The 22,586-nt window shown below is 35.1% G+C and overlaps 1 protein-coding gene across 9 annotated transcripts in view; it reads left to right on the top strand.

Moving 5' to 3' along the window:
* sky (GTPase-activating protein skywalker) overlaps nt 1-22,586 on the top strand; it is a 70,335-nt gene that overhangs the window by 32,949 nt on the left and 14,800 nt on the right. For 5 of the 9 annotated variants that reach the window (XM_064695266.1, XM_064695273.1, XM_064695270.1 and 2 more), the window contains 2 exons: nt 21,322-21,524; nt 21,594-21,798. In XM_064695266.1, coding sequence (XP_064551336.1) covers nt 21,322-21,524; nt 21,594-21,798 — 408 coding nt within the window. Of the gene's footprint in view, nt 1-15,460; nt 15,645-21,321; nt 21,525-21,593; nt 21,799-22,586 lie in introns of those variants that run through there. The other 4 variants (XM_064695267.1, XM_064695269.1, XM_064695265.1 and 1 more) reach the window with 3 other exon arrangements.

Here is a 22,586-nt window from a genome sequence, read left to right as displayed (position 1 = left end):
CGCAATTTCCATCTAAGAGCAATTTCATATCAAATAAATTTTGACAAAGATTTTTGAAAATGAGTTTGAAGCCGGATGGTAAGAGATTCATACAACTTTTCATACATGCTTTCGCGATTTGTTAGGTCAGGACAAACAGATTTATATATAGAGATTAATCATGAGACCTTTTGTAAACTGGCGGTATAAAGTTTCGTATATCTTACGATATATCCTTCAATTTAATTATGCATATTAGTTTCCTAATAGGTAATATAATATTTTTTTAAGATCTCAATTTAATTATAATTTGTTTAAGGGGCACACAACAGAAATTATGGTCAATAGATTTGATTAGCTTAAAAATATATTATATCATATTCTGATATCTTTTTTAAAGGAAATCTCCACATCTTCAAGCATAACCTTAGCTATCTATTAGCAACAAAAACTATCCAACATCTAAAACATATCCAAACATATTGAAATTCTCGTATAACTTATCTTCTTGTTATAGCCAAAAACAAACTATATTATATATATATTTTAAAGAGCCTGCTGTCACAGGCCGCGTGCCATCTCTATGGCATCGATTATAGAGTATATGTATGAATATGGTACTCGAAATTAAGTTTATGGGTTTAAGATTTAATATTTATTTGCTTTTGCCAAGCTAAATTTTTGCTTACGCAAAACAGAGCGCAATGTTTTCGTTCACTCGTGACGCGAAACGACGAGAGATTTGTTGAAATTATGTTCGCTAAAATATACACTATATACTACATATGATACACACATATGATATATATATATATATATATATATGTATTTATATTTGTTTTCAATTCAAAAAGCAAAAAGAAAACATCGTAAAATTCAGGAATTTTGTTTCTCGTCTTATGCTCGAGCCTCTTGATAAAAAGTGTTCCACATTATTATTTTTTTCTTTTTCGAATGAAACTTTCCGCAGATCAGGCCATGGCATATATATATGTATATATGTATGGCGATATATATAGAAATATGTCCGGATATATCATAAGTGCCACACGCGTTCGCTTTTCTCGATAAATCTGGTACAGCAGCACGAGCGGAGCGTAGCATAATATTTAATCAATTTCCCTCTCCCCCCCCCCCCCCCTCCCTACCCCTTTTACCCATTTGCCCCCACATCAATGGGAGCACGTGCCCCCAGCTATAAATATGAGAAAAGTGTGCGAATCCGTCGAGGAATCCGTTTCTGTAACTGGCCCAAACCAGTTTTAAAGAATTTTTGTGAATTGTCTTTTCGCCTTTTGATTCTTTGTTGTGGTGTTTTCTACTCTTGTAGAGAGTATTATAATTTTGTCGTGAAATGTGCAACGCACAGAAGGAAGCAATTCCGATCCCATAAAGTATATATATATATATATTCTTGATCAGCATCAATTGCCGAATTCATATAGTCAGGTCCGTCTGTCGTTTTCTATACTAACTAGTCTGTCAGCTTTATCTATAAGTTTCATTATGCTTCCTACATATATGGAGAATCCTGTAAACATCGATCCACTATATGATATAGGAAAGATCGGTAAAATATTTGGTTTTCTAAGATATTTTCATCGAACTCAACATTTACGAGCTTCGCCTTTCTCCCTTATCCTGCACAAGGGTATTAAATCTTCGGTGCGCCAAAAATATGCCTACTTTCTCGTTATATTTCGTTTTGATTTATTTTTTTGCCTTTTTGGGTGGGCGATGGCAGTTTTTTTTTTTTTATTTAAATTATATAATAGATATCTGAAAATATTTATAAATGTCTCGGACATATATTCTTTGCCAGAATAATTTTTTTCTTTAGTATTATTCTCAATAAATGTATTTCTTGAAATCAAAATTTGACCGTTATGACCGCTGCTAAAAGAACAGAGAGAGGGAGAGGGAGAGGGTGAGAGAGGAAGGGTGTGAGTAAGAGAGGGGGCAGAAACTGAAATCAAAATTGAAAGAATCATCCACTTGAACAACAATTTTAATTTTATAACTTTAAACGGATTAAAGATTATAAACAGAATATGCCTCTTTGTATGAATTGTTTTTCTTATTTCTATTTTTGTTTTCTTTTCGCTGTTCCTCATGATTAGATTAGTCCAATTAAAATGATTAAGCCAATTTTGATATGCAAACATGTGATATGATATATGTATATGTACTATATGTGCTTTGTTATTTTCGGTTGTCACTTTTTTCTTTACTTTATTTTTGGCAAGTGCAGAGTTCAAATCCGTTAAAGTGACAGGGCACGCCCACTTGTTGTCATTTGCCTCACACCCCTTCCCTCCCTTCAACCCCTTCCCCAATGCTGAACGCGCTTTTTGTGGCTTTGATCCGCACTCACATAAAACAATCAACGCCTACGTTTGATACCCCTATTGGGGGGTGGGCGAGGGGCTTGGTGTAGCCGGCGGCGCGGTAGATTTATTAATAATGACAGCCAAAAGGCAGCTGCTCTGTCCAAGTGTGTGTGTGTGTGTGTGTGGATTCGTGCGCCAAGTCACGACAGTTTGCGTGTGAGAAGATCTCGCGAATTCTTGCCCGGGTTCTCATTGCTCTTTCCCAAAAGAAATTTGTCTTGGTTGTTCATCATTTTATGACCAGACTAGAGAATATTTAACTGAATAGTTGAAATTCGCACTAATAATTGTCTTTTCTATAAATCAAAACAAGTTTTGAAACTTTTTCTAGTTGGTCTACATTTAGATTGAGTTTTGAAAAATTATTTCTAAAAGGAGATTTTTAAAAACGGTTTTATAACGATTTCTAATTGGACTGCATTTAGGTTGAATTTTCGGAAACTTCTTTCTAAAATTAAATTTTTCAAATAGTTGTACAATCGTATCATATTTAAGATTTTGTCTGTCTATATGATAATAGCTTGATTTTTGAGTACCTCTCTTTTTTAAACAATTTTCTGTTGGTATATACTAGTCGCACGTGCTGTAATTCCCAAACAGTTCTAGCACTGCTTGCGTTGTAAAGCTTCTAGTATTGAGGCCTTAAAATGTTTACTTAATTTTAGATTTATTGTTAGTTTTTCTCACTGTTGGCAGGTAAATGAAATTATAATTGTATATACAATTAATTAATTAAATAATTAATAAAATTAAATGAAATTTACAGAATTAATTAAAATTAATATTAAATATTTTCAAATAATTATAAGCCACTTTTTAAATGGATCTAAATTCATCTCAAACTCAAAAATTTTAAAAAACTCACGCCCAAACATGGACTAGTTCAATTGACTAATTATCATCCCCCAGGCCGCATTATTTATATAGCCTTTCACTAGACATGGGAATCAAAATCAAATACACGTCTAATTGAAAGCCATAAATATTTGTAGTGCTTGTCTGTGTGGACGAACAGCTGTTGAAATGCGCCAGCTGCCGTCACTGATTGATGGCAACGTGGAGGCGATTCCCAATTCCATTTTCCATTTTCATTGCCGCACCGCAAGAGCTGGCCCCAATTAAAGCGGACTAATCCATCACAGGCAATCGATAAATGTTGGCCATTAACATTTAGCCGTTCGGCAGCAGTGGGGAAAATGTTAAACAATTTCATTTGTTCACATTTTTTTGTTTTTGGCCCCACTGTCAACAGCCGCGCTGCTAATTACACGTTTGTTTCAATACAAAGGCGCATACATGTGTGTGTGTGGCTGTGTGTGTGTTTCTACGCTGAGGTCAAGCAGTAAGTGTCGTCACACGTACTCAGCCAAAGCGCTCTCTCATCTGCTTTTTGTTTACGTGCTCTTTTCATTTTCAAATGCCTCACGAAAAAAAAGCAATTGCAGCAACAACGTAAACAACAACAACCGCAACTTGGTTTTAATTTTAGTTACAAAAGCTGCCAGCCGGCAAATTGTATGCGGCCAGCTCTTCTGCCCCTCGCTCGCTATCTCTTTATATTTGTAGTTTTTATGTGCGCTCTCTTCTGCACTAGATAACATTGTTTGAGCTCTGCCAAGATAAATAGAAGCCATGATGCAAATGCGGTGTGTGGTGGAAGGGGAGTGGAAGTGGAAGTGGATAGCAAACAGCAGCCGCCGCTTTTATTGCAGCTGTCCCTTTTTGGCATATTAAAAGCAATTTACGGACTGTTTGTATACTTTTCGCACTTAGGTTTAAGTTGAATGCCTATTTTAATTAATACATTTGCAGCTGTTGGCAATATAAAATACTAGTGCCTAGCCTTTAATTCATTATTTAACAGCACGCTAGTATATCTGAATCGATTTTTGTTGCTCTTAAAAGTATGCAACATTTTAAGAGAATAATGGTTGCTGACAAATCGGTTTGGTGTTGCCGCCCGAAAGTATGCTTTGCAATTTTGTTGGGGCAATTTAGTTAATGCCTGCCGTGCAAATATGGACGCCACTGTAGGAGCACAAAAATATAAAAATAATTGTAATGAAATTTAAATTTAAGCATATTGATTAAATCAGGAAACATATATGTTTTCTTTATTTGTCAATTTAAGGGCCAATGTTAAATATTAAATTATTTTATTTCAAATTAAAAGCTATCATCAGTCTCTAAAATGATCTTAAAGATGTCATATCTTAATTTTATCTTGAATACAGCACTTAGTTTCCTTTCAGGGTACCATTTTCACATGTATTTGGACCAAAAAAAATGTTGCCAGATTTAGATGCCAAATTGATCTAGAGGCCAAATAATGTACAGAGATTCGAGCCTCGTTAAAATCGGATGAGATTTGACTGAGTTATGGGGGTGGGAAATTTTGACCATTGTGTTTATAGGGTATTTTAGGGTACCATTTTCACATGCATTTCGACGAAAATAATGTTCCCAGATTTAAATGCCATATTGATCTAGAGGTCAAACCGTGAACAATAAGCCAAACCTTATGAAAATCGGATGAGTTTAGGCCCGAGTTATGGAGGTGGGAAATTTTGTCCTATGTCTATATGGGATATTTGAGGGCACCCTTTTCACAAGAATTTTGACCAAAATTTAGATGCCAAATTGATCTAGAGACCATGAAGCCATGAATAAAGACCCAAACCAAAAGACAAGAAACTTTTTACACATCTGTTTTCAAAATATTTTCTTTATTTCTTAAGTCCGTATTTAATATTTACTTAGTCGGCGCTTTGCTATTGTTTATTTCATTTGCCAAGCGTTTTCGCATTATTCCATTATCTGCGCCGTTGAATGTTTGTTAACTGTCACCTGAATATATTTTTTATAGTCGCATGCGACAGCTTTGATTCACACCTTGTTGCGCCTTGCATAACGGCGACAACAACAAGCTGGGGTAAAAGTATCCGAATAGCGGTTACCCTGTAACCATCGTAACCTTCATATGGCAAATAATTGTTAAGTTAACTTTACCTTAACTTCTGGGGAAATGTAAAAAGGAACCCATAAAGTTAACTATTATGAATTTTGGTATATTATTCGAGAGCCTACATGCTAAATTTGTAGTCTATGGGGTATATTGACTTCGAAATAAGGTCTGAAAAGCCAAGCTAAACATCGATACTTATCGATTTAGTGGAAACGAAGTGTCCTATCGATAATTTGAACTATGCTTGATCGGTGCGTGCTTTGCTATTAGGAATTATTACATTCCAAATACGAATAAAAAGGCTTATCGATTTAGTGGAAACGAAGTGTGTTATCGATAACTCATCGAAAGTTTGATATGCTTTCAGATAGAATGGGTAGTTTGACTTTATGAAAGATGTTGATCAAGAATGTGACATACATATGTACACAAGCATCCACTTTCAATGGGTACAGGGTATAAAACGAGTCACATTCAAAGCCGCCAATTAGAGTTAAGATCGCCTGATGCGGCATTAGGCTGACTTAACCATGGCTAAAGCACACTTGACTCATTTCCATATCAATTAAACGGCAATTGTGACTGCATTATAAATTGAAATAGCAATATTTTGCGCAGCGAATGCATTTGTGGCCCATTGAACTGTTGTCAGCCGCTAAGAAGCGAAGAGGAAGAAGAAGCTAATTGCTCAAGAATCAACAATAAACAGTTCCGGCAGGAACGTAAGAGAATTATGCACATTATTGACACACTCTTAACTGACAGCACCTGAAGTTGAACGAACTGCGCCGAGAGAGAGAGCGAGAGAGCGGCAAAAAAAAACTAAAACTTCAATTGAAATTAGCAAAGCTTTTGGCTAATTTAGTGTTTTTGCTTGTTTGCCTTTTTCTAATTAAAAGCTTTGGCCGTGAGCTTTTTGCGACCGCCCCAATGTTTGGCTAAACAACTAGCTGCGCTCTGTGCGGCCGCACTGCACCTGTCCGCATGCTCGTGAGCGCAACTTGTGCTGCGCTCTCTTCAACTCTTGCTTGGCTGATGCTGCTGCTGAGCGGCGTGCGGCGATCGAACGTGTTGCGCTCAGTTTTAGTTCAACCCTCGGGCGTTGCGGTCTACTTACAAACGTTACGCGCGCGCCTTTGCCCAAAAGTTGTCAACTGTCCAACAACAACAACAACAACAAAGAAAACAACGAAACATTTAACGAAACGAGTCGCGTGTCTCTGTCGACTGCTGTAGAAAATTGCTTTATGTTTGTATTGCATACGCACTGAGCGCATATGTGTGTGTGTGAGTGTGCGTGCGTGTGTGTGTTTGTTATGTAAATAGATGCGCTTGTGCGTGTGTGCGTGCAGCAGCCTTCAAACTGCAATCGCAATGCACATTAAACCAAAATTGGCTTTAAAATGACAACTAGTTAATTATCGCACCTCGCGACATAAGTCGCGTGCGTTCAATATCTCAGTCAGTTGGTCAAGCAACCAGTCAGTCAGTCAGTCAGTCAGTCAGTCAATCAGTCGAATCAATCGCATCATTAAGGCTCATTATATTACGCATACGCCGCGTATGCAGGCAGCTGTTGTTGGGTCTATTGAGAAACTTGAATACATTTTTGAAAAGTAGAACGAAGCAGATATTAAAAAAACACGAGCCAGCGTTATCTATGCAATGTTGATAGACTAAACAATACGCTGTAAATTAAAAAAATATTTAAATTTAATATTTATGAATGCACTTAGTTTATTATTATCTGCACGCTTTAACTATGCAAGCTTGCAATACGCTGTAAATTTAAAAGTTTAAAATCTTTTATAAATTTAAAAGAAAATCAAAAGCAAATGTTGTATTTTGATTTTATTAAATTTAATTTGCGAATTTTCGATGCAAAACAAATCGCAAAAACCTGCTGCGAGCTGCTAAAAAACAAAAACAAGCCCCTATTCTCACCATTCTCACAAGCTGCTGATCTTTGATCCACATTTGCATCTATATACATATACATATATCTATATTTTGCTGCCCTGTACCAGGCTCAAAGATTTGCCAATAGGAGGTTAGCTAATAGATATACGCATATCTCGGCGCTATAAACTAATCAATTGCTTAATTAGTTCATTTCGCACGACTAAATAAATTAGATCGTTTTTTTTTTTGCTTTATTTCATTTATTGTTATTTTTATAAAGCACTAAACAATTTGGACACGGCGCCCGCTCGTGCCCGCTCGGCTCCAACAGCTGCCGCCCACTTAGATCGCAAATTTAATTAATATGCAACTGCAAATCGAACAAAGAATCTGCCAATTTTTTTTTATTTATTTGCTCGCATTTTCACGCGGAAAACTACCAGCATTTGAGCCACGTTCTTGGCCCGGGCTACGCCCCAAAAATATTTCGTAAATCCACTTGAAGTTGGTTTAATTCTGGACTCTTGTCATGTGCTCTTTGTTTTGGTTTATGGCCCAAAAACGTGCTAATTTCTGCTGCTCGGTGGGTGCCGGTGGGGGGGGGGGGGGGGGTAGTTCTCTTCTCCGTGCGTATTTTATTTATAGCAAATGCTGAAAGAAGAAGCAGCAACAGCAGCCTTGTTGAGGCCCGTAAATAATTTAATTGATTAACAATTCAAAATCGTGCCGTTGTCAAAGCGTGTGGCTGACGTTCAAGTTGCCCAAAAGCGCAGGCATCATTTGATTTTATCTCTCTCTCTCTCTCTCTCTCTCTCTCTCTCTCTCTCTCTCTCTCTGTAACGCTCGACAGATCAAATACCCGTAGATTATAAGATATGCATAATTTAAAGTTCTTTTACAAGATAATCTCTATTATAAACTATTATATGTGCCATGTTATATATCTTACTATCTTGAATCGTCTCTATTATGATCATTTTATTAATTTAACATACATTAATATAAAGCTGACAAACACAGCTATATCCATTTCATATAATTTACTTCCCATACATTTTCCAATCCAAATTAAGCTTTTTAATGCTATTTAGCTTAAGATAATATTTATGATTACGATAATATACTTTTGCTATGTAAGTTGTTGGGGTTGTTATAGATATGATCATATCAGAAAAAAGTTCAAAACTAGGGAGAACGCCGATCGTCCGGCAATTGAAATACCTTCGTTCTGATTTCTAAGTTCTCTGATATTCCAAATTGTCAAAAATAACTAAATTTAAACTATGTTTAATGAACCTTTTATGCTATATGTAAAACTTAAACTGCGTTCATTTATTTTAACGAACAGACCCTGCAAAATAATTCTCTAATATCTAAATTTTACATTTTGCATAAATGCAACTTCCACTTCTGGATTATATGATTCTTTTTCTTTTTATATGATTATTACAAGATTTTCATATGATTTATCGCTAGTCCAACATCATCGATAACATCGATAGTTTTACATAGTTTTCAATATTTTATAATAAATATCTGCGCCCTTCTTTAAAGTTATTTGTTTCTTTTCTTTGTTAAGTCCGCAGTCTGATCTTATTTCTTCTATATCTTTATTTCACAACTCTACATTCGCTCCGATCGACCTCATTCAAGACCTTAGTATCGATTTTGTCTTCCTTCCAATCATTCCATTACATACATCGCTTTGATCTAAAACTGAAGTACTTATTGCGAACTTTACACCTTCATAGATTTAAACTCAACAGTAAAACGACTTTTAGGTGCGCAGTTTCATGTATTTTAGGGAGTTGTAATGCAGATCAATTTAAACTATCGAAAGTTACACACATAAGCTAATGTTGCGTTATCGATAACTATCGAAGTTTGTAGCCCTATTTATTGTATCTTTTTATATTAAATAGATAGTATAATAAAAATATGGAACAATTCCATTCCGAATATTCAAGATCTGCAGCTTCCATCGTTAAGGCTATAGTTTATGTTTAATTTCGAGGATTAGCTGCGTCTAAATACAATTTAAAAATGTTTTGTTTCTTTATATACCCTTGTATTATAGGGGCATTATAATTTTGTCATTGAAATGTGTAACGCATATAAGAAGATATCTTCAAGAAAGTATATATATTCTTGATCAGCCAGGTCGGCCCGTTCGTCTGTTTGTTTCTATGCGAACTCGTCTCGCAGTTTAAAAACGCTTTGCCAACATATTCTATTTTCCGAGATATTTTCATTAAACTCAGCACTTACGAGCTTCACTGTTCAAACATATCTGTGGAAAGAGAAATGTCTACAAGGGTATTAAAGCTTCGGCTTGGCGAATGTCCTCACTTTCTGGCTTTGTTTATCTTTTCGACTGCCTTGATATTGGGTGTGTAACGAAGTCCAAAGATCAACTATAGGCGGAGGCCTGCAACTAAATTTAGACTTTGTTAATTTTAAGCTGAATTCAAAATTGAAAAACGCGTTGTTCCAATTAGCAAACTTTGACAATTTGGAAATCAACACAACACAACAACAACAAAAAACAACAACACGAATTTTCTGCCAAAAAAATAAAAATCAGAAGAAAAAAAATGGTTGAACGTGTTTTGGGTTGCGGTTTCTTTATTTTGTTAAAATTTAAATTTAGATGCGGTCAGTTGTAGTTGTATTATTGTTGCAATTGTTGTTGTTGTTGTAATTCTTGTTGTTGTTGTAATTGTTGTTGTTGTTGGCAACACATGCGGCCCCCGACAATGTCGTCAACCGATAAACGTCAACAAACAACGGGGCAACCCAAAGATAGGGTCTAATAAATTGCATTTGCAATTTGCATGCTAGCAATCCCCCCACCTCCTCCCCCTCCCTGCCTTGGCAGCCACCCTTTTACATGCCCCCCCCCCCCCCTCCCCCCACAATTGTTGTTCTTAAGGTTTTCCTTTGGCGTCTGGCTTTGCTCTCTTTTCTCTTGTCAATTTTCTTTGCGCATTGTTTCCGCTTTTCTTCTAAAAATTGCACATTAGATCATGTCACAATAATTTTATTTGTTTGTTGTAATTTATTGTTGTTGAATTTCAATTGAAAATTGTCTGCATTTTGCTTTCGACTTGATTCTTTCTATATATATATATATATGTTTGTACATTGAATGGACAGATACCGGGAAATGCAATTCGCTGAAAAAGTTTAAAGGTTTTTAGCGTGTGTTCTTCTGGGTAAAACGCTTGAGTTTATGAATTCGATGGACTTTTAGTGGAAAATATGATAATATGACGAAAACGCAGTTTAAGCATAAATTGAAATCGGTTTAGGAATAATTTATAGGAATATAATAGAATAATTAATGCGAAAGTGTAAATAAATCGAAAGACTTTCTGAGTAAAAAATTAACGTTGATTAAAATTTAAAATAATTGAACATCGATTTTTAAATATTTCTTTCTTTTAGATGTGATGAAAGGTTTTTTTAGTTCAATAGAAGAAATGTTCTTTAGATGCAGATGATTTATCATAATGCACAAATGTTGTACAAATTTGAGAATATCTGGAATTTTTCATATGTTCAAATATATTAGAATATTTTAAGAGTTATAAACAAAATGAATTCAATATAATCATATAGACTTTGCATAAGTAAACGGATTGTATCTTAAACTCCCCAAAAACAACATAATTTTCCTTATACAATTTTAATAGTCAATAAATGTATTTTTAAAATACACATTCATTCAGATTTTCTTCTGAAAACAGAACTTTATACTCATAAAAGTACTACAGGACTTTAAACTCGAACCCTCAACAAATACAACAACAAAAATCCGCCTGAATAATAATAACATTCCGTAATTTTGTTTACAAGCAAATGTCTAAGATATTAATAGTAAAAATATAATATTTTCAAAATAAATATTTCTTCAATAAAAGGACTTTGGGCTCAACATGACGCACGGCTCATTTGAGGTAGATTTTCGGTTGGCATTTTTGCATTTAACACTGAGAAATTGTGGAGCTCGTCGAATCATGTGCGTCGGTCAATTAACAAAGCTTGCATTTGATAGTGAATAAATCGTGAGTGGTTATTTAGAATCTGCTCATGAATTGCTCAATAAACTACGTCAATTCGAATTAGTGCTCATAATTTTCGACTGCCCGCCCCCTGCGCCACGCCCCCAAATTTTGTATTATTGTGCATATTTGTGGCACAGTCGTCTTAAGCGGTTTGTTGTTCCATAAAGATATCTGGCATTATAAAGAGCAATCATTTATAGTTACTTAATTAAATGCTCGTTAGGTTTATGACTGCATCGATTAGTCTCAAAAGTGACTGCAATTTGTTTAATGGGCTTTTTTTTTTCACTGATAAACACAGTGCTCCAACAAAGGGGAATATTAAAAGAAAGTTTGAAGAATAGGAAATAACCTACGTTTTATATATAATATACATATGTATATCTTAGCATAGATATAGAACTTTTAAAAGTCAATCCACTGGCAAATATATATATATTTTTCGATATTTTATGATTTTTAGAGTCATAACTAGTTTAAACAAATTAATACATTTTTCTTTTATTTTTTAATATTTTGTAATTGAATATTTTCTTAGTATTAAATTTTTAATCACGTGCAAAGGACTCAATTGTTGCTTTATCTTTTGACTTGTCATTAATGTTCAGCTTTTTGAAATAGGTTGAGAAAGTTATAAGAAAATTCCTTGCCTAGGAAACATTTATCAATATTTCAAATATTTCAACAACAAAAACTATTTGTAACACATTTTCCAGCTCGCCCAACTCTCGCAATCATTTCCCTTTCCAATTTTCCCCCTATTCCTAACGTCACTTTGCCACAAAATTGCACCTATCCGTTGGCATTAAAATGTTCCACAAATATTTCAGTAATTTTCCCACTTGCCTGCGCTGCTGCCGCGCAGCTGGACTCATAAATCTAATTTGTTTTCCGCCTAAGGAAAATTTGTTAACAATATTTCGGTTATTGCGGCAACCAATCTTTTAAGAAATATCTTTTTTATCAAATGTTGTTTTGTTGCATAGTGTAATGTGTGTGTTTCGGTGGAATTTACATTTCCGATTGGCCCTTAGAAAGATTTTAAGATTTTAATTTGTTTAATTAAGTCATATATGGTGATAAAATTAGAATGTGTTTCAAGTTAATGACTAAATTTGTATGCATTTTAAGTAATAAGAGATCCTTTTCTAAGATTGTTTCTATAAATCTATAAATGTATTAATTCTGCCTATCAAAAATCGATTAAAATATATCGATAGTTTTTACATCCTCTGTATGAAGATTATAAACATTTAAGAACAGCTTTGATTTTGTTATTTATCATTCAAAGAAACTTGAGCTCATTTCAAGGTTCTACAAATAATATCGTTTGGAAATAGCTTATATTAAAAAACATAAATTTTCACTGGTTTTTCCAACTATTCCGTTCTTCCATTAGCATAACATAAATATTATTCTATTTGTTCTCAAACAATCTCAGAGGCAGCTTTAAATAGATTCAGCTGATAAAAACACTTGGAACTTTATTACATTATCTGTAAAACAACAAATTATCGTTTTTCCAAGCACTTATCTATCTGTGCTTTATCTAAATGTCAATCTAAACTTGGCACACGTCATTTGATATGCATTATGAGCAGTTGGCCCCAACCAAATGTCGGCGAAACGTGACGAAAGTTTTGTTGTTTACGAGACATTTAAACACGGAGGTCTTATCCACAGATCGACTCATCATATACATACTAGCTGGGCCACATCTAATGTATAAAGCATATAAATTTTGAGCTGTTGGGCAAGAATTAATTTTGGTTTTTTTGACAGTCGGGCGCTACAAATTGGTTTGACTCAGCGCAGCAAAAATTTCAAAGGTAGCCGATAGAGCTAGTTCTAGAAAATTGCCAACGATTTTTCATGTTTTCCCCATATATTTTCCTCACACATATACATATATGTACAAGTATTTGAGCAGCTCGTCTAATTAATCATTTGACTTTTGACGGCTATGAAAAACCCAACGTGAAAATTCTCACACTGGCCACGCGTTGCTTATTTTCAATTTTCACATATAAAGCTACATTTCTCTATATACGATATATATATAATTATATATTCATATACATATTTATTTATATGTATTCATACATCTCGAGTATGTAAACAAGAGATTTCACGTTCCTTGACTGACGAAACATGGGAAAAAAAATTGAATTTAAATTCGAAACTAATGCAAAAAGGTGTCAAAAGAAAAACAGGCGAACGGAAAGCGGCGAATAAAATCGTTTTAATTGTTGTTTTTCCCATTGAAATGCGTTTCGTAGCACAGGAAATAGAGAAACATCACGTGAGGTTAAAGAAAACATTTCAAATATTTTGGGTTTAACGTATGCGTGAATTCTGAATGAAACAAAGAACAACAGAAATATAGATGAAGCAGGGAAATATGGAAAATGTATCTATGAAATGAATTAATATACCGGAAGAGCTTTCGTTTATGTGAAATGATAATGGGATTTCCACCTAGTGGAAAATTTCTCGTAAACTTTTAATTTACGAAATCTTACTTTAGAGTAAATTTTAAATAATATTAATTATATCTCTCAAAAATAATGCTGTAAAAAGAAAGATTTTGTTTCTTTGGCTTAATTCATATTTAAATTTGGTTTGAAATAGCGTATATTAGAGAACTTGATTGATATTTGCAAATAAAGCTACCCAAATTTAAGCAAATATTTCAACAACAAAAATTATTTTTAATAAATTTTCTATTCAACCCAACCGACTGCATTTTCGCTACCCCCCTACTGTAACTGTGTCACAAAAATGCACCTATCCGTTAGCATTCAAATGTTCCACAAATATTTCCACATTTTTCCCACTTGCCTGCGCTGCTGCCACGCAGCTGGGATCATAAATCTAATTTGTTTTCCCAAATAAAATTTGGCCGTAAACAAATTTCAAAAGGGCATTCCTCAACCTGAGCTCGTTACGGTTACGTTCAAGTTTGCAGGAAAATGTTGGTACCAAAATTCTTGTGGTACATTTCGTTGCATTGCCAAATCGCAAGCTTACGAAATTTCCCACACTTTGCATGGGGCGGGCTATTTATAAAAGCATTTTACACTGGGATTTGGGTCGCACGCTCTCCCGTTCTCTCGCTATCGCTGTCTCGCCTGCTCGCACACACACACATATTAAGAGTTGTAGCTGTCAACAGGCGAGCAACAGGCAGGCAGAACGAAAACAGAAAACAGCTGTTGACGCTGTCGACGTCGCTGTCAGCGTTGTCGGCGCCAAAATAAAATAAAGCAACAAAAAATGAAATAATCAAGAAAAACCGAAAAGCGAGCGCATCCCAAAGAAGAAAATAAAAATACACTCAAACACACACAGAACAGCTAGAAAGCTTTAACGAAGCTTGCACGCGCCAGGTTGTGATCGCCCACCGCTCTGCCGCTCGCCCACACACAAACAAACTCACACACACACACACACACACACACATATGATACGACTGCACGCTCTCGCGCTGCTTGGCTGGCCGGCTGTGCTCTCCCTCTCTCTTTCTCTGGCCACCCCATTTGGCTGAGCTTTCGGTTTCATTCACACAAGAAACCGGCCCGCCGATGAGAACATTGAACGCATTCGAACGCGTCGCACGTAGGCCTACGGAATTTCAGAGTTTCTCGATTTAAATTCGATTTGACTTCGATTCACGATCAACCCCACCGCCGCAGACCCTTGTTTAATGTTGTTTTTCAACCCGTGCGCAGGCCAAGGAATATAAAAAGCCACCAACAATAAAAACAACATTTAATGCAAAATTATTGAAATTAACAAAGACAACACCGCATATAAAAAATAATATAAAATGTGAATTGATAAATTTGAATGTGCTGCTAATTAAATTCAAGTGCTGCGCCGCTCGCTCGCTCGCACGACGAATAAACGAAGCAGGCAAATTGCAGAGCGCAATAAATTAAAAAAAAACATATAAAAAAAAAACAATAAAAACAAGCGGCGAAATATACAATATATTCAAATAACAGAAGAAACAACAAAATAATCTACATAAATGTATTTGTTGTGGCTGTGACGAAAAAGAAAAACGCACACACTTACACAAACTAAAATACTCGGTGCCAAAAAAAGCAAATTAAACCAAAAAAAAAAAAAAAAAAGAAAAAAGAAGAAAACAAAGCAAAAACAACAACAAGATGGTTGGCAAAGTTTTGGGCATACGGGACTTGGACCAGTTCAGCAGTCGCCGGAGCAGCGTCTACGTTGATCCCGAGTGCGAAAAGTTCTTCGAGCTGCCCCTCTTTATAGCGGCCAGCTCGAATGATATAACAACGAAATGCCAGTGCTGGCAGTTCAGTCCAGGTAATAAACTCTCCTCACAGAACCCCAAAGCATTAGCAACATTAGCAAGGCAAACAATGCCAAACACGGCAACAACAATAAGAACGACAACCAGAAAAACAAATGCTAATAAACCAAACTAATTTCGAGTGTAAACACCATAAATTGTTTAAACTTTAAATGCCTTTATTTTATTTTTAGCTTTCACTCAAGTCGGGGGCAAAACTTGTCAGTTTTTATAGATTTTTCAACAGCTTTGTCAAATCTCATTCATTAACCTGATGAGCCGAGTCTAAACAAATGTTAACAACTAACATTAGACTTATTTAAATGACAGTAACTTGTTTTGGCGCCTAAAGTTATGATAAAAAGCCTGAAAGCTTATTAGAGGAGGTTTAGTTGAAGAGGAATATAAGGAATATAGATTATATATTTTTAAGGAGGGTTAACAAGGAATATAGATTATAATTATTAAATGGAAAGAACATGATTATATGTTTTTTTATATACCGCCAAATAAATAGGTAATTTTTATAATTTAATCTCTTTAAATAATTACAATTAATTTGTATTTTTTATTTTTAGTTAATTTCTCCTGTTGCTTTAAATACTAATTAAAGTATTCTTGAATTTTAAAAGGAAAGCCTAAATATGGGCTATACATATAAATATATATTGGTTTTAATTAATTTATTTGTATTTTTTTTATAATTTAATTAAATATTTTACTTTGGGGGAATTCAAAGATTTGAATTAACTGTAGAAATATGCCCGCATAATGAATTTTATTTAGACTGTTTATAATTAAACAAAACTATTTTGTTTGGGGTCTCAAAAAGTGGAATTAGTTGTTGAAATACCTCCTAATAAGAATAAGGATCTTTTATTTTTTGAACCTTTTATAATTATTACAAGTCCAGCGACTCTTTGAATTGAGTTAATAATTTTAGTATATATGTCAGCCACCCTCTTGCTAAATCCCAATTCCGCACTTCACATTTAATTGCTTTAAACCTTAATTCACGTTTAATTTCTTTTTATTGTTCAACTGTTTATTGTCAATAAAACTGATTGCGTTTTGTATTATAATTTAACATGGCAATTTGAGAATTTATGCAACATTTTAAAAGCGTTTAATAAATTAGTTATTGCCAGCCAGCTGATTATGAAGTGCTTTGCGTATATTTCACTGATTTTCAATGGATTAAATTGAAAAAAAAAAAATGATTTAATTTCCAGTTGAATGAAGTTGATGTCGTCGATAGGAAAATAACCGCAGCAAAAGTCGTATTGAATCAAAAGATACATATATGCATATATAGTTTGATAGAAATGTGTCTGTGTGTCTGTGTGTCTGTGTGTGTGTGTGTGTGTGTGTTGTGTGTCGTCTATGCATTAATGTGCTTGTGGTTGAGTTCACTTTTTCTCTAAACATTGTCATATCGCGAATCGTCCAAATGCAAATGAACGGAGATTAATTACACACGCTTAACACATACACACACACACACACACACACACACACACACATGCGCCGCAAATGCAAACGAGTCTCATTCGTTGATACCAGTTTTTATTGTTATTGCATTTACAACACTCGGCACCCCCAACGGCCCCCTGCCCCGGACCCGGCCCCGACCATCCCATGCGCTTTCTCAAAGCCATAACTATATCATTCTCGCGTCACTTGATATTGGCAGCGGAGACTCACAACACAATTTTGGTTAAATTATAATTTAATGAAAAAAATATTGTTTTCAAGGCGCAGTATGAAAAACAATAGTCTTCTTGTGGAGAGTAGCCGGCCAGCAGATACCCTGTAATAGTTGTGCTTCTCACGCGCTTAGCCCAACATTCTTGAATAACTTGGTTGTTAACAGTCCGATCTTTATGACATTTTCAGGGAACAAATATGGCATTGCAATGTGTGTACATACCAAGGCCCAAGGACTTAACTCTAAAAATTAGATTATTTGTACAAATTTGAAAGTAACTGTACACTATAAAAGAGCCCGCATACTAAATTAGGAGACTCTAGTTCATATAAACTCCGAAATATGCATAAATTAAAATAATATGCCAGCTGATTATCGATATTTATCGATATCTTTCAAACGAAGTAAACTTTCGATAATTTAAAATAAACTTTAACCGCAGTAAAAGTAGCTACATACCAAGCTTGTATTCTCTGGCTGATTATCGATACTTATCGGCAACTATCAAACCAAGTGAACTTTCGATAAATTGAAATAAATTTTACCTGCACTTAAAATGTAGCTAACATTCCAAACTCTTATAGCCTCACAGCTCCCTGCTGACTGTTACATACATATGCACAAGACCAGAATACCCTTTCTAGAGTAATTACAGGTTATGATATCTATAAGCAACAGAGCTGATTGTAATTTGTTGTATCTGTTGTGATTCGTTAAAATGAACAAGTTAGCCCAATGAATGGCGCTGGGTTGGTCGCTTATCTGTGCGCCAATAATAACAGCGAATAGCAAATAAATCGAACGCTTGCGATAAGCAGACGAGCGACTGGCATGCAAAAATCGATCAGCTGTCGGCTGGCCAGGTAATGGGCCATGTACCCGATGCACAATCAATTACCCGCCGCCCCGATACCTAATCAATATGGCAGCTAACTTTCGAATAACTCCAACGCCTCGACCCCTCTCACCAAGCATTCGAGTGTACTTCGACAATGTCGTCAATGGGGTGTCTACGAGGGGGGTCACAAGGGGCTTCTCCTTGAAGAAGCAGCTGACCAGCGATAAGTTTGTTTCTATTACGTAGCCAAGCACAAAATACTCCAAAATGCCGACCAACAATCGATCTACAACTGTCAGTTTGTCATAGTTGTGTCCGCCTGTGGGGTGCGTAATTCTAATTTAATGTTCTTTAAAATTAAAATATTTATCATAGTGAAACAACGCACGATCTACGATAAACTTTATTATGTTTACCCTTAAATTAACATTTTGTCATTCTGTTAACAGGCATTATGTTAACAAATGATTATGTAAAACGTTTAAACTATGTTAAACACTGTTCTTATGCTAATCTCAATTACTACCATTGCTCATGCTTAATACCTTATCCCTTTGTATTACTTCAATAGTTTGTTTATATTTCTACAAGTATTTTTTACGAAGGCATATAAGTATTATATATGTGTGTGGGCGTGTGTGTTTTAGTGTATGCATGCATGTATGTATGCATTTATGTATATATATACGCATGCATGTTTGTTTTCTAATACCAAACGCAGGCCAAGCTTATTCGTCGCTATGCTGCAAATTTAAATAAAACGAATTTCTACCAAGTGCTGTCCTCCTCGATTCTCAAGAATTCAAGTAGGCTCTTCAGATTTCCATGCTAAGCTAGTAGTGTAGTGTTTTTTTGTTTGTTTTTCGGTATGTATGTATGTATGTATGTATGTATGTATGTATGTATGTATGTATGTATGTATGTATGTATGTATGTATGTAGGTATGTATGTATGCATGTATGCATGCATGTATGTGTTTATGTATGTAGGTATGTAATACATGTCCATGCATACATGTTTTTTATACATGCAAAACAAACATGCATACATGTAAGTACAAGCAGGCATACATATATTGCAAACCTAAAACTTCAGGCAAAAAAGCTTTGAACTGCATTGATGCAATTGATGGTTAGCAAAAAAGTTTCATACGAATGGAATTTTCCGAGCCCCCATCTTAATGTGCACCTTCACGTAGGGTAACTACAGTGAACATTTTAGTATTTACTAAATACTTTAATAAACCCCCCCCCCACCGTGCATTTTGAGTCTCCACTTTCTTTCACCAAGCTGTAGAAAAAGTTGAATAGAAAAGTCGAACTGTCAATCAAATCGAAATTGAATTATACTTGAAATTGAAATGTAACAATAAAACATGATAAGGGCATGTTTAAACTGACAGATAAAGTAATTCAACTTTCAATAATAATCAATACCAAGAAAAGACAATTCCAGTTTCATATCAATTTAAATGAATATTTACCCTCAAATTTATTTACCTTTAAATTTTTATTACATCCTATCTGCAAAAGCTTTATGAAAGAGCGATATAATATATGTAAAATATATAATATATGTATATATATTTACCTTTTATACTTAACTCTCAAGCGATATCTATCAATGTTGCATTTCTGTTATCATTGCAATTCAATTTTAATTACATGCCCCAGCCCCAACGGCCATTTAAAATCAACTATCTATGTATATGTAGAACAAGCATCTATCAGTAAAGCTTATCGCGTACTGCAATAAACACACACTCAAGCACACTCGCGCACACTCACATTAATTGCAAAACTCAAGTATTTTATTTGCCACTCTGACGTATGAGTAATATTTGCGTTCTTGCTGACAAATTTACGTACTTATCTGAAGCTCAAGTCGACTTATTTCTATAACAAAATTCACTCGGCTTCAGTTTCTGCGGCCTCCAGCTGCAAGTTCAATCGGTTTGCGTCGACTTCAGGGCAACTGTTTGGGGCAAGCATTTGAGCATTTATTTCTTATCAATCATAATGTCATACAGGGTCTTAAGTGGGCCTGCCAAATGGCGGCTGCAACTGGCCAACTTATCGGACGCCCACTTCAACTGACCAACAAGCGTTTACTGTATCATAAACTTTATAATATACTATAAATAGATGCTTATACTTATAAAACTGCGCTGTTGCATGATTTACAATGCGCACGTTCGTGCAGCACGTTAGTCTTCCACTCGCCTACCCTATACGCTTAAAATTGGGCATTCAGGGTATAGTCAAATCGTGGATATGCATGTAACAGAAGGGAAAGAGTGCATATAACTTATTTTCTAAATTCATTTAACAATTCTTTGTTGTCTGCAGAACTGTGCCCCTTATAACTAGGGATATATGCATGTTTATCTATACACAATTATGCCCAAAGTATATATATGTCTATATATCATTAATTATACATATCACGCTTATAGCGTATACAAATTTCATTACCATTTCTCGATAAACTAGGATAGATCAGTTCTAGTTTGTTAAGTAATATCTGACTAAGGAACCTAGAACTGATCTTTCCTGGGAAGACCGTAAAACTGTTCCATCTTTGTAAATCAATTTTAAGGATAAGTCAGAAAAGATAAGAGATTTTTGAGCTATTTATTATAAATTTCAATGCTACGAGTTCAAATACTTTCTACTTCTACTTTAAAGATAAAGCAGCAAAAATTTTTTGGTTGAATATAATTTGGGTAATAATAGCTTATCATCTATAATTGTGATTCAAATATTTTTATTATTATTAAATTTAATATTTAATTTTAAAAAATATATATAATATATATGTTTACAAAAAGATCCGTAAGTGCATTGCAGGGCTTGGTCTTTAAAGTAAGGCATTTAACCTACTTCTTATTATTATACTTACGTATCAGAAATATATATAAGTATATATACGCTACAGGGTATCGACTAGTCGATAGTATTAGTTGGAATAGGTATCAGAAATACGTATATGTAGGTTACAGTTGCCATTAAAAATATTGTTTTTAGCTTAATTTATTGTTTATTGTTAGACAAATGGGCCTCATGACCTATCCTAAGCCACATTCACTTGACTTGAGACTAAATAATTATTTTGTTTGCCTTCGCATGTTGTTTGCTCTTCCAGGCAAAGAGCCGGCGCTGCGCTCGTTCACCGAAATCCAACAGCTGCTGCAGCAGGGCAAGAAGCGCGATGTCAAGAGTATACTCAGGGAGAACTCGTGGCCAATTAACTCGCCGATACGCTCCCAATTGTGGCCGGCACTGTGCGCCCAGCATTTGACCAAGCAGAACATGCTCGATGGCTTCTACTGGGAGATGGTGCATCAGGTGAGCGTCTAAAGTTGACCGAATCGTATAGCCAAGTACTAATAATATATATATATAATTATTTTACAGGTCTTTGGCACCACGGAACTGTCGGATAAGCCCATCATGCTGCCCGCCTTTGTGGATGCCACACATTGTTTGCCGTATCATTTGACCAGCACGGGACGCGCCGTTGCCGATCGCATCGTGAATGTATTGGGCTATGATTGTCCCGACATTACCTACAGTCCAGTATTGTATCCGATTACATCGTTACTTTTGCATTTCATGTCGGGTAAGTGCTAAAACTTCCTATTAAAGTAAAAACAAGAGAGAGCAGTAGTATTTGGGCATGGCAAATATTGAATGCCCATCAAATGGAATTGCATTATTGCCGATCGATTGTTCCGATATGTGAGATCGTATTGGCCGACCTTGGGCAAAATATCTTCAAGCATAGAAAAGTGTTCGTTTGCACGGATGCTAATAACATATGTATATAAGATGTTCATAAGTAAGCAGCATGTTAATAATCGTAAATCTCTTAAACATTTAGAGACAAAAACTTAATCTTTGACCGAATATTTCTATGGCAGCTATGTAATATAGTAATCCATCCGGAAATGTTTCTGGTCAAGCCTAGTTACACATTTCGTGACAAAATTGTAATACCCTCTATAAAAGTTGAATAAGAAACTCACGTGACACACACCCTCAACGATTTATGACTTGGAGGCAGAAATACTCGATGGTGATTCGTTTTCTACATATATATTAACATAAATTACGCGCTTTACGCACTTCGAATCGCAGCACTCGCTCAGTTTCAGTTTGTTCAATATTTGTTTTTTTCATTACTTCTGTATATATTTATATATATATTTTTTTTGTCGCCTAAACAAACAAAATGTACCTGAGTAATTGGCACAATTGTAAATCGCTGCCCGAAGTAAATCACAACTGGGCGCAAATTGATGTATCGTGATTTTTCAAGCTAATTGCTTTGGCCAACAGGCAATGAGCCAACAATTTAAACCATTTCAAATACACTCAATTCAATAAGACACTCGGCTCGGCCCTACG

Source organism: Drosophila montana, unplaced genomic scaffold (assembly GCF_035044405.1).
Source record: "Drosophila montana isolate Dmon_TW-CO22-7 unplaced genomic scaffold, ASM3504440v1 contig_3734_1, whole genome shotgun sequence".
Classification (NCBI taxonomy): domain Eukaryota; kingdom Metazoa; phylum Arthropoda; class Insecta; order Diptera; family Drosophilidae; genus Drosophila; species Drosophila montana.
This window is presented reverse-complemented; position numbering and strand designations above follow the sequence as displayed.